Source organism: Pygocentrus nattereri, chromosome 21, assembly GCF_015220715.1.
Source record: "Pygocentrus nattereri isolate fPygNat1 chromosome 21, fPygNat1.pri, whole genome shotgun sequence".
NCBI classification, from domain to species: domain Eukaryota; kingdom Metazoa; phylum Chordata; class Actinopteri; order Characiformes; family Serrasalmidae; genus Pygocentrus; species Pygocentrus nattereri.
The window spans coordinates 15,360,693-15,378,499 of NC_051231.1; the positions used below are offsets into that span (position 1 = coordinate 15,360,693).

The 17,807-nt window shown below is 44.2% G+C and overlaps 1 protein-coding gene across 1 annotated transcript; it reads right to left on the minus strand.

Moving 5' to 3' along the window:
- Positions 1-226: 226 nt before the first annotated feature.
- Positions 227-17,576, minus strand: cdk4 (cyclin-dependent kinase 4). The gene is made up of 8 exons (XM_017692718.2): positions 17,332-17,576; positions 9,552-9,772; positions 7,050-7,185; positions 5,067-5,234; positions 3,241-3,350; positions 3,051-3,101; positions 2,558-2,693; positions 227-1,806 (listed from the first exon to the last, which is right to left on the minus strand). Exons 1-8 carry the CDS (start codon positions 17,332-17,334, stop codon positions 1,717-1,719), a joined length of 915 nt encoding a protein of 304 aa, XP_017548207.1. The 5' UTR covers positions 17,335-17,576; the 3' UTR covers positions 227-1,716.
- Between the last annotated feature and the right edge of the window lie 231 nt (positions 17,577-17,807).

Consider the following 17,807-nt stretch of genomic DNA (forward strand, 5'->3'; position numbering starts at 1 on the left):
ACATAATGAAAATGATTTTGGATAGTTATATAATGCACAGTGTTAGATTTGCATATTATTTTGGGTAACATTTATTGGCAGTGAAATGTGTGTGTGTCATTAGGCTAGAACAGTTAAGCTTGCCTTTTTAATCTACTTAGGACACTCTTTGGGCCAGCTGTTCAAACGTCAGGTCACTTATTTGAAGACACCCAGCCCAAGACGTCCTAATCTTTTTTTCTCCTGGTGTGGATGCTAGCATTTGGCTGTGAGGTAAAATAATAACGTAATTTATAGAGGTCATGAAAATATACTTTAAAACACAACTAGATGGAATTAACTGTGATGCTGTCAGTAAAGTGCCAGTTTGCAAATCCTGACTTTCAAATACCACCAGAACGTTATTTATTAAAAACAGAAACCTGTGAATGCTTCAGCATTATGCTTTTAACAGCAGTCTAGTTAACAGAAACGTTAAGGAGCCCATATTATGGAAAACGGATTTTTTTTTTTTTTTAATGAAAAATGTATGTAAATACTGTCAAAGTTTCAAAACATTCAAAACTGAAGACTCACTTCTCAGTCCACAAAGCCCAAACTGAAAAACAAACTGACTTGAATTCAGTAATTGTAACATTACATTCGCAGTTGCCCATTCACACTGAAGCTATACAGAGTGTTTCAGTCCAGACTGCTTTTTGAATGAGGGAGCCAATCAGAAAAGAGCTCAAGATATATCCTAAAGACACAGCACTGTTTAATTGTAAGATATAAAGGGAGGCTGGAAAGTGATCACATAGAAATGAAAATAGAATTTTTTGGTACATAAAACCACACAAATATCATAAGTGGACCTCAGATAATAAAAAGTAAAAGAATAATGTCAGATTTGGGCCCTTTTAAGGTTTCTGCTGCTCAAATGAAATGCCTGTTAGGGCAGCAAGACGTGTTAGACGCTGCTGACGAAATTTGTTATGTACACACTGCGAGGCTGTAAAAGATTTTAATGCTTACTTTCACTCACGAGTACCGTTTCTCCTGAATGCTACCATTTTCATACATCCGTCCAAAAGTCTCCAAACACCTCTTCTACGGAGTTCAGCTGCACCCATTGCTGACCCAGCTTGTATAATCTCCATAGAAAAGCTCTGATCAACTGAATGTGAAGCTGTGGAGCAGCTGCACATAAGTCTAATGTCTCCATGCCCAATGCCAAGCATAGGTTAGAGGTGTGTAAAGCCCCCCAGCATTGGGCTGTGGAGCAGTGGAAGTGTTCTCTGGAGTGACTGAGCTCCATCCAATACCTTTGGGATGAGTTGGAGTGATCCAGAATTGACCATCAAACATCAGCACCTGACATCACTAATGCCCAATCAGACCCTCACAGCAAGGTTCCAAAAACTCCCTTGATTTCAGAAGAAACTGTGTACAGACTTTTGGACAGATAGTATCTGTGCTGACGGGATCAGTACCCAAATGTTAAAGACTGAAATTTTAGTTGTTTAAAATAAAAATAATAAAAATCTACCCTTCATGTACAACATTTACATCTGTCTTCAACCACACAAGTTTGGGAGTCAGTTTCCATGGTTACCGTGGCCTACTTGTCCCCGGGGCATTGGTCCGATTAGTAAAGCCACAATAAAACAAGCAGCCCAGACGCACTTAACGTAATTATGTTACGAGCATCTCTGTCACTTTCTTTCACAGAATTGAGTAGATTTCAGCCACTGTGTCCTAAGAGTTAACGCCAGGCTCTGAGAAGAAGCGGTGCTCCTGAGCATTCAAGGCCGAGATTCTCCTCAAGGGGTCAAAAGTTAGCATTTTCTGTTGAGAAAGAGAAACCAATGTTTCATTTAGAATTTCACCAACACACTGACTGACAGAGAGAAACCGACGTCTTGGTAAAATGAAGAAACTGTGGCATATTCATGAAATTTGAAGCTTAGTTAAGAAGATGAACAAGGCTGTGTTGCACTTAAAGCAAAATTCCACTGAACTTTTTTGGACCCTTAACACCCTGCATGTAACCCTCCACCATGAGCTCATCCTTAAAAAAATACATACATTAGTTTCACACTAACTCACTCTGCACGACTGTTTCCATCTTAACCAGTTAATTATGCAGAACAATTTGAAACATTAGTGGAATTTCCCTTTAAGTGAACGTGGAATGTATGTTTAATTAAAAGCATCTCATTTTTGTTTATTTTGTGTGGAAAACACATTATCAAAAAAGCTGTGCTTATTTAACAAAGCACTTATTAATTTAATATAAAAACAAATGTCACGAAGATGCAACAAAAATAATAACCTTCACTTCACTAGTAAAATAATTAAAATGACTGTGATAATTCCATAATATTCCACTGTCAACACCATGTTCACAGCAATGATTAATAAAAAGTTTAACAAAATGTATCGTTTTGAATTTTCAACCTATTTGGTCATTTCCAATTTCCATCCACTAGCCAGATTTCACCAAAAACTAACAAGGCAAAAACCTCTAATTAGATTATAAAAAAAGCAAATACAAAGCTTTAAGTAAACAGTAAACAGATAGAGAGGCTCAAAATACCAATAAAAGATCTGCTCCCTCTTCACCGATCTCAGGAACATAGTCTGTGATTGGCTGAGGACTTTGGGGGCTGAAGTTCTGTCGGGAGAGTGTGACATCAGTAGGCCACTCCCCCTCAGCAGGCAGGCCAATAACCCTGAGGGAAATAAGTATAATAAGGAACAGTTTTTCATAATCTCTAGAATCAGAGATAACAGAAACACTCAGCTCTGCAAAGCTATGATGACCTGTTGTTTCAGGTCCAGCTAAAGGTCCATCTTCATTCTTTATACTGTATTATTTCTTCTAGTTTAATCCTTGTTATCAGTCGGTGTTCTTGTCTGTTCTGTTAAGTGTGTTAATGACTTGCCAAAACTGATTCCTTGTGAAATAAAGGGATTCTAATCGAACTGACTCACACAGGTCGCACTGAGCGAGACATCCACTGTGCTGGCGACATCTGCTTTAACACAGACACACTCAGAAATTGAGATATAACAGGACAATTACTCACGAAAAAATCTTTGTCAGTTGGTCCACTTCTGACTCCCCACAGAACAGAGGCCTGTAAAACAAGTGAGGAACAGAGAAGTGACGAGCATGACCAAAATAATTATGCATAGCAATACATTAAATGACCACCAGATGTCAGTACTAGGTAAGAATATATAAGAACAGGGCTCCTTAAAACAATCACAACTTACTTGCGGCGGAACATCTCTGCAAAGACACAGCCTGTGCTCCAGATGTCTACAGGTGTTGCGTAGGTGGACTGGAGCAAGACCTCTGGAGAGCGATACCACAGAGTCACCACCTGGGAGGAGGGAGGGAGGGAGGGAGGGAGGGAGGGAGAGGGAGAGGGAGAGGGAGAGGGAGAGGGAGAGAGAGAGAGAGAGAGAGAGAGAGAGAGAGAGAGAGAGAGAGAGAGAGAGAGAGAGAGAGAGAGAGAGAGAGAGAGAGAGAGAGAGAGAGAGAGAGAGAGAGAGAGAGAGAGAGAGAGAGAGAGAGAGACACTGGTTCAGCAAAATATCAATGAGAATATTACATATATCTACATTTAAGATTACCTGACCATATATAATAAAGACACACACCCACCAGCAAGTTCCAGCCACGCAAGCTGATTGGTTGAGAAGTGCTTCAACCAATTATTATTATTTCGCCATAACATCATGTGTGGTTTTTTTATTTTTATTATATACAAACACACTTCGCTGAGACGCTGTTGCTAAGCAATAAATTTGACAGCTGTAAGAACGCTTGAGCATTCAAGCTATTTGAGCATTTTTACTTCTCGTGCACAAACAGAAAATTGACACTTAATATTACAATTGACAGTCGATTTGGTCAGACTCTGATGATGAGACTACATTCAATTCCGAAACAGTCAGATGATCTGTGTAAGGAGCTAGAGAACGAACTGCTGGCTATGCAGAGAGTGAGTGGAGCTCGTTACTCTGATGTAGCAACATGCTGCTTGTTAAGGAACTGTAATTTGGCGGAAGGAATTGTTACTGGAAACATCACCCTCTACCGACCTGTTGAGTTTGGCTTCATCACAGATTTTTAAAGTTGCTCGTCGTGAAGCACTCCCTTCTCTTGTGGTTTTATTCACAACATCAGCGATTACTCTGTCAACTCGAATTTCATCACAAAACTGTACACTTAAAAAAATAAATAAAACCTGAAGCAATGCAGCCTCCAGTCTTTAACCCACTGGGGTTCACAAACACACCAGTGTGTCAAATTAGATGTTTCTCTCTGTTTCTATTGATATGTTTGTGATAATCCAGCAAAGAGAAACAGTTCAAACATTTCTTGAATCTGTAGTCGCCCTTTCCATTCTTTCTTATAACTCTGCATGTGAGTCACGTACGAGCTTGTGTTGACGCCACGAAGAGGGGCTGAGATAGAAGTCAACTGCCTCTCATTGTGTGGAACTGGCGGATTCGTGTGTCTGTCTACATTCTGTGAGAAACTGACCAATGGACACTCAGGAAATCACTAAGGACTGACCCATCATGCTGGAAACCATTCTTCAATCGTCTCAGACACAGATGCGTCGTGTGTAAAATGTGTGCGGCGGTTGTGGAAAGAAGTGATGAGGAAAACATTTATCTACTATTTCATTCAAACATTCAACTATTGTTGTGAACGCAATATCTGTTGTGAATACATTTCAATACCATAATTTGTCCACATGAATAAACCTGTTTTCACAAGAGATGTTAGAATTTCTAATAGTGGACTCTTCAGCTTTAGGGCTGAATTATCTCTCTCCACAGAGCTCCAGGTCAAAAGTGCCTTATTATAAAGAGAGTTGACATTGTTCTGAAGATTTTGATATATAATATGTGGGCATTATGTTGTACACAAATGCCTTTAAAAGCAAAATTAAGAACATATACAAAAATCAAGAGAATGCCCTCAGACCACAGAGGGCTAATAGTAAATGAGGAAGAGCTCCACTAAAGACAGAGGGGAAAAAAAAACAAAGCCACACCGACTAGTGCAGGTTAGTCCATCTTACCACTGGGGTGAGCGCCATGTGGCAGCTGTAAATGCGAGCCAAGCCAAAGTCAGCAAGTTTGACCTGACCCCTGCTAGTGACGAGGATGTTCTCTGGCTTCAGGTCCCGATGGATGACCCGATGAGAGTGCAGGAAGGACAGACCACAGAGCAGCTGCTGCATCAGATCCTTCAACAACCACAAACATAGACACATCTGTGACTATTCCATTGTAATAACATGTGAAATACTTTCCATACCTACAGTAACAGAGTGAAAGTGTACAGGTCTGCAGAAAATAACCAACTTCTAAGACTGAACTTTGGAGGTGTGTGTGATTTCTTTGAGAAACAAAGTGAATCTCCTGCAAATAACTTAAGCTGTAATAAATGAAAAGTATACAATTCTGTGTAATTTTCTGTTAAATTTCTATTTTCTGCTCTTTTCATGACTCCTAACCCTCTGGAAATTAAATAAATACAGGGTGTACATCTTTAACAGAAGAGTCTCTTACTTCTGGAAATTTCTGCTTAGAGAACCTATTTTCATCATCTATTCTTTAATTATAAGAATGCCTTAGGTTTCTTTGAGCGATGCTGTAGAACAACCATCCCCTAAACTGAGATAAGAGTGTGAAGAACCTTTTATAAAGTTTTAAGAATCTTTACATGATGTGCACATTGTTTTTCCTAGAAGCTTTATGTTCTGTAAAGCTCTTTAAATGTTAACAGTTCTTCACAGTCACACTTCTCATTTACAATAACAGATCTCTGAAGAACCATCAATTGAAAGGTTATATAAGGGACTATTACTAGTGTCCCTAAGGACCCCTTGCCCTGCACACTTTAGTTCTTTCCCACTATAGCTCCAGATGAACTGATTAAATGGATCAGGTGTTTGGGGAGTAAGAAACATTACAAAGCACACAGCAGTTGGGCCTCAGGACCAGGGCTGGGAAACACTGTTCTAAGGAAACAGAAGTGGTTCTTTTACGACATGTAAAGATTCTTCTAAGAGTGCACATTAAAGCAATATTCATAACCATGACTTTATTGTACAGATCTGAATCCAGAAGAGCACATTTAGGAGCAGAGGAACATTTAGGAGTTGCGAGCAGTGTGGGCAAACATTTATATCAGGGCATGATTAAGATTACTGACACTGTCACATGGTGACACAGTGTAGTGCATTTATGCATATTTTTTCAAATAAAACCATTTTGAATGTTCAATTAAACCTTTTTTGTAAATTCTCAATGTCATATTATACTGGATGTCCCTCAACTTTTAATAAGAATATTCATTAACAGGAGTGAATCTAAAACATTTTTATAAAATACAATCAGGAGTCAGTATTGCTTTCTAACCATAACGAGATAAAGGCAAATGTGTATAAAGCACACATCAGCTTCTCTAAAGGCCACAAAACAGCTGAGGTCAGGTGTCAGAATGTGACCGTTGCACCACTTACGATAAAACAGGCTTGTAGGCCAAAACTAAAGTGTCACCTGAAGCAGCTGGCCAAGCAAGGAACAACGCTAACGGCTAACCTCAAGAGACTGGCTTTTCCTTTTGCTCTATTTTTGCCATTAACTCATTAACTCCTTACAGTCCTACATTGCTACTTATATACATTGCTACAATAACTGACCTCAGGCTGCAGCTCAGTACATGAGAGGTGAGGGAACCAGTGTGTTCTGACCCATCTGTACATCACGTCATTTGCATTTACAAGTATAACGGTAAATCAGTAATGACTAAACTTATACCTCAAGAACAATTTTAATAAGAACACCAGATTAACTAGTACATCACTCAGTACTAAGAGAACATGGTAAAACCTGCAGCAATTTTATGGACAATCTCTAAGGAACGTTCTGAATTCACACCATAAAGAATTCAGGCTGCTCTGAGAGCAGTGAGGGCTCAACTCAATGTTAGAACAGCGTGCTTATTAAAGTAGCCAGTATCAGATGATCTGAAAGTTCCAGAAAGGTTCTCTAACCCTAATTCGGCTAATAGGCAGTCCCGGGGCCGGAGCCTTCTCCAGATATGTCTTGAGGTCCTGATCCACATGTTCAAACACCAGAGTGACTTTAGTCTCCTGGTCTGTTCTCAGGGTGGCGCACACATCCATGAGCCTGAACAGGAGGAAAGAATATGATAGGAAACTCACCAAATGCATAAATTTGACATTTTTCATGGTTTTATAGATTTGCATAGTAAAATAAATTAATAAGTCAGGTTCCAGTGAAGTCTGGAAATAATCGGACCATTTGGCTGTGCATTTCATGACATACAGTCTTAAATGAAGAAATATATTTGGAGAACCTCATGTTAGGTCCATGACAGTAATAAAAAATTTTTTTTAATTATATTATATATAAATTCAAATAACTGTCTTAGCAAGCCAACCAAAACCACCACCTCTGCACACTAATTTGGCACAGCTTGCAAGACTTTTATGATCATAAGCAACAGCATCTTCACTGCAGGTGCAGTGCAAGTAAGATTTATATGGCAATTCTTCATCTACCAAAATGAAGTGATTATGACCGGCCTAGGCCTGTGTGCCAGTAAGCCTTGATAATGATAAAGCAGTAAAGCAGGTCTGTCACAATTACTATATAAATCGCCTGATCGCAAATATTTCAGCCGATCACAATTATTGAAGGCCGCAACCATTTTCTGCCACCTTTGACAACAGGAATTTCGTGTTGCAATAAAAAGAAAGTGAAGTTTCGGGTTGGATACCTTTCTGTTCATTTTAGGCTTGTACTTTAAAAGTAACAAAATGAATAGAAAGATGTTCACATTGTTAAATCACTTAATTATGTCAGTTAAAAAAACAGGCCTACAGTGAATTTGTGAGCTGTTTGTACATCAGATCAAATGTCAGGCTAAATTATAGAATACAGTGTTAAAATCAGGTTATTTTTGTAAGTTTAGTCTCCCAGTTTAAGCAGTGGAATGAACTGGTGCACATAAGAGCTGTGAATGTGCAGGACTAGGTGCAGGTTGAGGATTTTGCTTTGCGAGTTTGGTTGCAGTAGGAAGCAAACAGAGAGAAGGTCACACAGGATAGAAATGATGACAGAAAAGCTGCCGCTCTGAAGAGGAGATTAAGGCAATGTAGGAACCTTCATAGTGCAATTACACCTCATGAAATAGAGGAGTGGAGGAGTGAGCAAATTGGGACACCCAGGTTGTTTGTGAGCCCACAGCAACTGATGAAAGGAAAACAGACCTGTGTGGTGAACCTCAAAATCACAAACAAATCACAAACTCTGCAATGTACAGAGATTAAAGAAATTCAGAGACTTCAGATGCAAACCTCATCAGCAGCAGAGTGGAATTCACAAATAAGCAAAAATAAGGCTGGATTACTTCCGTGACAGCTTTATGAACAGATAAAGTGAAGGATGTTCAGGGTGGAGATTGAGAATGTTTATATTCAAAAACAGTCTAACGCTGCATTCACATTTGCATTGGGGGAGGGGGAAAATAAAAATACATGCAGCATGAAGCATCAACACAGCATGAAGCCATACAAGCTTTACCATGGTTACCATGGCCAGTAAAAATGGAGCTTTATCAGTGTAGATTGTTTATCTAAATGTTCTACATTTCACATTTTAAACAATACATCAGCAAACAGCTGTTTTCTATGTAAGGTCATAGGAGATTAACATCCTGAGGAGAGAATGAAGTCACGCCCCCTCTTTGTGTGTGTAATGCACGTCAGAGTCCAGTCGTTGTGGGCCAAAACACTGCAGACTTCAGCATGCTGCCTCAAACATACCCGATTCAGCTCATCAGCTAATTAGCAAGACCGTCATGAACTAAATTCAGAATATTACATGAGGGTAAACACTAATATCCACAGTGCTTTGGTCCAGAAGGTCCTCAGTTTGACACTCCTGCTGTAATCCAAGTTTTTTGCTTTCATAACATAATAAATTCCAATAAGAAGCTGGTGAATAAGAAGCCGACTTCAGCTTCATGAAGAGCTGAAAGGCATGAAAAGGGATGAGGAAGCTGCCCCATTTCTGCTTGACAAATGGACAACATTAACTTATTATTGCTGTTTTACAGAAGTTTGTGATTGCAACTGGTTAGCTTCACAGCAGCAACTGTAGTAACAAACCCTTGCTAACATTAGTTAATTTACTTGCTGTGAGGTTGTTTGCCATGATCATCGTTTTCCAAAAAAAAAAAAAAAAAAGAGAGCATTGAAGGGAAAGGTATAGTTGTTTTGCTGTTGAGCTCTAATATCAGTCATTCTCCAGAACTGTACTGCACCTTTAAGGTGAACAGACACCACAACATGGCTTTAGCCTGATTCTAACATTACCCAGAAACAGAACCTGATATTCTCCATTTTAACCCTGTATTTAACTCTGAATTTGAACTACACATTTCAGAAACAGGCAACAAAATCAAATTTAAACTTATTGACAATACTTGCATTTCTAATTATATAAAGCCTATGTTTGTGTTTTCATACTTGACAATGTTTGGATGGTCGAACTGCTCCAGCCTCTTCAACAGAGCCACCTCTCTAACTGTGGACAGGGGAAGGCCCTCCTGGTCCGTCTGCACGCGGACGCTCTTCAGGGCCACAAACTGTCCGCTTTCTCGATCCCGAGCCTTATACACGGTGCCATATGCCCCGCCGCCGATCTCAGCCACTGGCTCATACTGGATCACTGTCTCCTGGGTCATGGCCTGCACAGCAAGCAAGGAGGAAGTTACATTAGAAATGGAAAAGAACTAATGTGGATGTGAGCAATATGAAAGTTAATGCTGCAGCAATGCTGGCACTTAAAGCAACATTACGCAAATTATTTCACCTTCAGATAACAGTTTCAAAATCATCGACACTGCATTGACTTAGCAGAGATAATGGCATTTCTGTCGTTTCCACTTCGGGCTGGAACGCCTGCTTTAACTTTGAAGAAGTGACATGAGACCTCTCGCCAGAAATGTGTAATGCTTTACAGAACTACGTCACACACCAGCAACCCAGTTAGCTATAAAAAGATGCAGCTTAACATTTTACAACATGGACATTTGGTCTTCAAAGAGACCAAAGAATGTACTGTCAGGGAAAGAGAAAAAGAAAGACTGATCAAAAAAAAGAGACCGGACAAGAATAAATCTCAGACCGAGCGTAAATCTGAGAGCTGAAAGAAGTACAAAGAATGCAGAACAGACTCATAGCTAACAGGAAAACAACAATCCAACAGCAGAGTGCTCAATCCTGTCAGTGTTATTTACGAAAGACTGAGCTGTAAACTGTAACGGTATCTGTGTTGTCCCCGTCACTGCTTTAAGGTCCCAACATAATATAACCAGACCTGTAACACACCTTACCTGACAACCACACCTGTAAAATGACTAACTTAATATAATCGCAACTGTAACCCAAGCAACTCAGCACAATGTCACCTGTTACACACCCAACCTAACATACAAAAGTATTCACTCATCTATCCAAATAATTGAATTCAGGTTTTCCAATCACTTCCATGGCCACAGGTGACCTTACAAATGCGCTTCTGGAAGAATGGTCAAAAATTCCCATAAAGGAACACTCCTAAACCTTGTGGAAAGCCTTCCCAGAAGAGTTGAAGGTGTTATAACTGTAACGGCTGGGCCGTCACTCAAGTTCGTATAAAGGCAGACAAGTGAAAACTTTTGGAAATATGGTGTAACTGAACCTGTAACACATCTAACCATACCACACCACACCTGTAACATAACTAACTACCCCTGTATCACACCCAACGTAGCATAACCACACATGTAACACACTCAACATAATAAAATTGCACCAGTAATACACCTAACTGCACCTGTAACACGCCTAACGTAACCCAACCTGTAACACACGTGTAACATACCCAACATCTGTAACACGCCTACCTTGAAGGCTCCTGTAACATTCCTACCTTGAAGGCACCTGTAACACGCCTAACCTAAAATAACCGCACCTGTAAAAGCCCTAACATGGCCGCCCCTGCAACACGCCTAACCTAAAATAACCGCACCTGTAAAAGCCCTAACATGGCCGCCCCTGCAACACGCCTAACCTAAAATAACCGCACCTGTAAAAGCCCTAACATGGCCGCCCCTGCAACACGCCTAACCTAAAATAACCGCACCTGTAAAAGCCCTAACATGCCCGCCCCTGCAACACGCCTAACCTAAAATAACCGCACCTGTAAAAGCCCTAACATGCCCGCCCCTGCAACACGCCTAACCTAAAATAACCGCACCTGTAAAAGCCCCAACATGCCCGCCCCTGCAACACGCCTAACCTAAAATAACCGCACCTGTAAAAGCCCCAACATGCCCGCCCCTGCAACACGCCTAGCCTAAAATAACCGCACCTGTAAAAGCCCCAACATGCCCGCCCCTGCAACACGCCTAGCCTAAAATAACCGCACCTGTAAAAGCCCCAACATGCCGGTCCCTGCAACACGCCTAGCCTAAAATAACCGCACCTGTGACATGCCCGCCCCTGCAACACGCCTAGCCTAACCATACCCCACCTGTGACATGCCCGCCCCTGCAACACGCCTAGCCTAACCATACCCCACCTGTGACATGCCCGCCCCTGCAACACGCCTAGCCTAACCATACCCCACCTGTGACATGCCCGCCCCTGCAACACGCCTAGCCTAACCATACCCCACCTGTGACATGCCCGCCCCTGCAACACGCCTAGCCTAACCATACCCCACCTGTGACATGCCCGCCCCTGCAACACGCCTAGCCTAACCATACCCCACCTGTGACATGCCCGCCCCTGCAACACGCCTAGCCTAACCATACCCCACCTGTGACATGCCCGCCCCTGCAACACGCCTAGCCTAATCATACCCCACCTGTGACATGCCCGCCCCTGCAACACGCCTAGCCTAAACATACCCCACCTGTGACATGCCCGCCCCTGCAACACGCCTAGCCTAACCATACCCCACCTGTGACATGCCCGCCCCTGCAACACGCCTAGCCTAACCATACCCCACCTGTGACATGCCCGCCCCTGCAACACGCCTAGCCTAACCATACCCCACCTGTGACATGCCCGCCCCTGCAACACGCCTAGCCTAATCATACCCCACCTGTGACATGCCCGCCCCTGCAACACGCCTAGCCTAATCATACCCCACCTGTGACATGCCCGCCCCTGCAACACGCCTAGCCTAATCATACCCCACCTGTGACATGCCCGCCCCTGCAACACGCCTAGCCTAATCATACCCCACCTGTGACATGCCCGCCCCTGCAACACGCCTAGCCTAATCATACCCCACCTGTGACATGCCCGCCCCTGCAACACGCCTAGCCTAACCATACCCCACCTGTGACATGCCCGCCCCTGCAACACGCCTAGCCTAATCATACCCCACCTGTGACATGCCCGCCCCTGCAACACGCCTAGCCTAATCATACCCCACCTGTGACATGCCCGCCCCTGCAACACGCCTAGCCTAATCATACCCCACCTGTGACATGCCCGCCCCTGCAACACGCCTAGCCTAATCATACCCCACCTGTGACATGCCCGCCCCTGCAACACGCCTAGCCTAATCATACCACACCTGTGACATGCCCGCCCCTGCAACACGCCTAGCCTAAACATACCCCACCTGTGACATGCCCGCCCCTGCAACACGCCTAGCCTAATCATACCCCACCTGTGACATGCCCGCCCCTGCAACACGCCTAGCCTAATCATACCCCACCTGTGACATGCCCGCCCCTGCAACACGCCTAGCCTAATCATACCCCACCTGTGACATGCCCGCCCCTGCAACACGCCTAGCCTAATCATACCCCACCTGTGACATGCCCGCCCCTGCAACACGCCTAGCCTAAACATACCCCACCTGTGACATGCCCGCCCCTGCAACACGCCTAGCCTAATCATACCCCACCTGTGACATGCCCGCCCCTGCAACACGCCTAGCCTAATCATACCCCACCTGTGACATGCCCGCCCCTGCAACACGCCTAGCCTAATCATACCCCACCTGTGACATGCCCGCCCCTGCAACACGCCTAGCCTAATCATACCCCACCTGTGACATGCCCGCCCCTGCAACACGCCTAGCCTAATCATACCCCACCTGTGACATGCCCGCCCCTGCAACACGCCTAGCCTAAACATACCCCACCTGTGACATGCCCGCCCCTGCAACACGCCTAGCCTAATCATACCCCACCTGTGACATGCCCGCCCCTGCAACACGCCTAGCCTAATCATACCCCACCTGTGACATGCCCGCCCCTGCAACACGCCTAGCCTAAACATACCCCACCTGTGACATGCCCGCCCCTGCAACACGCCTAGCCTAATCATACCCCACCTGTGACATGCCCGCCCCTGCAACACGCCTAGCCTAATCATACCCCACCTGTGACATGCCCGCCCCTGCAACACGCCTAGCCTAATCATACCCCACCTGTGACATGCCCGCCCCTGCAACACGCCTAGCCTAATCATACGCCACCTGTGACATGCCCGCCCCTGCAACACGCCTAGCCTAATCATACGCCACCTGTGACATGCCCGCCCCTGCAACACGCCTAGCCTAATCATACCCCACCTGTGACATGCCCGCCCCTGCAACACGCCTAGCCTAATCATACCCCACCTGTGACATGCCCGCCCCTGCAACACGCCTAGCCTAATCATACCCCACCTGTGACATGCCCGCCCCTGCAACACGCCTAGCCTAATCATACCCCACCTGTGACATGCCCGCCCCTGCAACACGCCTAGCCTAATCATACCCCACCTGTGACATGCCCGCCCCTGCAACACGCCTAGCCTAATCATACCCCACCTGTGACATGCCCGCCCCTGCAACACGCCTAGCCTAATCATACCCCACCTGTGACATGCCCGCCCCTGCAACACGCCTAGCCTAACCATACCCCACCTGTGACATGCCCGCCCCTGCAACACGCCTAGCCTAATCATACCCCACCTGTGACATGCCCGCCCCTGCAACACGCCTAGCCTAATCATACCCCACCTGTGACATGCCCGCCCCTGCAACACGCCTAGCCTAATCATACCCCACCTGTGACATGCCCGCCCCTGCAACACGCCTAGCCTAATCATACCCCACCTGTGACATGCCCGCCCCTGCAACACGCCTAGCCTAATCATACCCCACCTGTGACATGCCCGCCCCTGCAACACGCCTAGCCTAATCATACCCCACCTGTGACATGCCCGCCCCTGCAACACGCCTAGCCTAATCATACCCCACCTGTGACATGCCCGCCCCTGCAACACGCCTAGCCTAATCATACCCCACCTGTGACATGCCCGCCCCTGCAACACGCCTAGCCTAATCATACCCCACCTGTGACATGCCCGCCCCTGCAACACGCCTAGCCTAATCATACCCCACCTGTGACATGCCCGCCCCTGCAACACGCCTAGCCTAATCATACCCCACCTGTGACATGCCCGCCCCTGCAACACGCCTAGCCTAATCATACCCCACCTGTGACATGCCCGCCCCTGCAACACGCCTAGCCTAATCATACCCCACCTGTGACATGCCCGCCCCTGCAACACGCCTAGCCTAATCATACCCCACCTGTGACATGCCCGCCCCTGCAACACGCCTAGCCTAATCATACCCCACCTGTGACATGCCCGCCCCTGCAACACGCCTAGCCTAATCATACCACACCTGTGACATGCCCGCCCCTGCAACACGCCTAGCCTAATCATACCACACCTGTGACATGCCCGCCCCTGCAACATAACCACATCTTTGACACATCTAACCCAACTTAACCACACCTGATGTGATGGATCATGTTATACTTCTCCTTTTACATGAAGAAAAACACAAACATAAAAAGCATGATTGTTTTCTCTGGACCACAACAATTTCTCAATGGATGGAAATATCTACCAATGAGCACCCAAGTGACATTGTATTTACTAGTTAAAAACCTGGTACATACAACCTTCCAATGAGCAAGTGAATCTTCATGCTTTTGCCCCTTGAACTTTAATAAATAAACCATATTTAAAAAATAAGCCATAAAAAAAAATTTAACTCAGCAAAGACTCAGCAAAGGGAACAATAGCTGTGAGCTTTTACAATCATGTGCTCATGCTGCTGCAACAAACAGAATGTGAACTGGATGCGTTTTCACCAGGTGGGTTGAGGCAAATACAAGAAAATGGAAGGCAGCAGAAAATGCATCTTAGGAGAGCACGATCAGAACAGGGCACATTCATTCTTAAAACATCATGTGCCTTTTGCTACTGTTTCAGAGCTGAACGACATTTTTCGTCGAAACAATGCGAGGTGTTTATGTATACAAACCATGTTGTAATCAAAAGCAACAGCAGCGCTCAAAAGGATTCAAATGCAGTCTCTACAAACACCCATGCTGTACCTCAATGTACGCAATGACTGAAGATGATATATAGTGCATTTGTCGTATTTAAACTCATATCAGCCTCTGAAAATTTATCAAACAGATCCTAAGAATCGCCTTTTTAGGTGCCACAGTTAGAATGCGTGCACAATGCAGAGGTGTTTGGCCCGCCACAGACTGTGTTTAAATAAATGTCTTGCTACGTTTTGCCAGGGCTGAAAGCCCAGCTATCAGCCAGGAATGATGATGCCGTCAAAATAGGAGTCCCATAACTGTACCGTCAAATTAAAGTTTGCTTGATTTAGTTGAATACAATTATTTATTAAACACTGTACTTATACTGCTGCTTCTAGCCAAAATAACATTATTCGGTGGTACTTACTGAAGAATTGATAAGACACAAAGTAATTTGCATTTAAACGAGTGAATATAGTAATATTCTACTTTACTTATTGCTATAGTAATAAGTAAACGTTCATACTTGCCCACCCTGGAAGAAGACCACCCGGTTAATTTGAGGCCCCTGATTTCTATTAATCTTTTTGCTGTTTTTAAACTGCTGTTATTTTTTGTCTTGCCAAGAACAATATTGTAGCCTTGCTGCGAATCCCAGCACTGAATCATGAGTCTATGAGAGTTTTTGTGTAATGATGGAGGAATCTGAGCTGATATCCAACTCAGCATTCCTGAGGCGCACCACAAAACACGCAGGTATTCTATTTACATCACATTTTGGGAGCATTCCTCCCATAATTCTTAGATGAAATATCAACCCCAAACAAGTCTCTGATTATACGAAACCAGAGGGGGCTTTTAAAGGAGCTTCTTTATTCTATTAACTGATAGTTCTTCTAAATGCAGATGTTAAGAGAACAAGATGCCCTGAAAGGACTATGTTTAGCTATACTTAAAAAAAAAATTTAAAAAAAGTTTTTATGGGTTCTTTAGTAAGGGCAACATTCTGTTTAGAACCATTTCATGCATGGTAAAATGTTCTATATAGCAGCAAAAAGGGTTTTGTTACAATGACAAGCAACACAAGAACCTATTTCTTGCTTCGCACCAAATAGTTATATACTGAACTCATGGTTCTAGACAGAACCACTGTCTTTACTAAAGAACCAAGCTTTTTAAGAGTAGTGTTTTTTTAATGTGGTCCCATTTTGTGGACTTTGTTGACTGTGGCTTTAGCCTGGAGCAAAAAAAAAAAAACCCGAGCCATTTCCACTAAAAAACCGGATATGGAAATGAATTGCAGCTGGAAGCTTAAACGCGAGCTGCGTTTCAGGTCCTCTTAAAAGTGCTGAAAAATGAGAGGTGAGAGATATTTAACGCCAGACAGACAGGAAGGGCCTCCTGTTTTCATTTCTGTACTTGGCTAAATGTAGTGTAGAAGTGTCCGTAGCCTGACTAGCCATGAGCAGAAGCTCAAAAAAAGCTGCTCTTCCTCAACACGTGGTGGCCATCAGGAGGTTCTTTGTTAATTAGTAAGAGAAGGAGAGAGGGGGGGCTTCAGGAAAACATCTCCAAAACCGAGCGAGCAGGCCAGCAAAACACCAAATATCGATTTAATCATCTGACTCAGGCATTATAACTTTGAAGAGTCGAGGACGCCGTTAAATTGCTGCGCTTCTGATCCGAACTCTCCGCTCCACCTTAAACAGCGGCGGTTCCACTGCGGCGCCCACAGTTGCTGCAATGGTGCAGCTGCAGCATTTAAGGTGGAACTGAAAATTCGAACAAGAAGCCAAGTTCAGCTTCTCTGTTTAGAAAAAAAAATATAACGCCACGAAAGAACACTGGGCCTGAGGAGGAATAACTAAAACGGTAAACAGATTAGAGACATTTTAGGATCTTACCATGCTCCTTTTCGGTTCTCGAAGCAAAGCTAGCTCTGTCTAGCCTCTGCCCACAGTTACTAAACACAAAAACACCCAATCTCATCACATCTGCCCTCCTCTCACTCCGCACTCCAGCGAGGAGAGTTTGCTCTGTCTGAAGGCGTTTCTGTTGCTGCTTGTGCTCCGTGCTCAGTTTTTCTCTCAGTTATTTCTCGAACTTTTTCCTCTGCTCTCACTTTGAACTCTCATTGTGAAAATGAGATGCTTCCTGTCCTGTCAGCAGGGCGGAGTCAAAGTCTGGAATAAAGCAGATAAGGGGAGGGGCGGGCACAAACGGGCGGGGTTTATGGGAGGGGTCTGGTGCGTGGCGCCGCCCACCGCCCAAACAGGTGCTCCGTTTTAGGCCTGCACTTCCTACTGTTTTGCTAAAGCACAGCTCAACAACAAGAACAAATAAACGAGAATTTAAACTCATAATTTAAGAGAAACTACCG

Bases quoted from the DNA above. Each gene is read 5' to 3' on its own strand.
- cdk4 (XM_017692718.2), bottom strand. The intron at 7,186-9,551 runs GTATGAAAACAC...CCTCCTGTTCAG, and splicing joins GACCATCCAAACATTGTCAA to GCTCATGGATGTGTGCGCCA. The intron at 5,235-7,049 runs GTTAGAGAACCT...TGGTTGTTGAAG, and splicing joins TGCCTATTAGCCGAATTAGG to GATCTGATGCAGCAGCTGCT.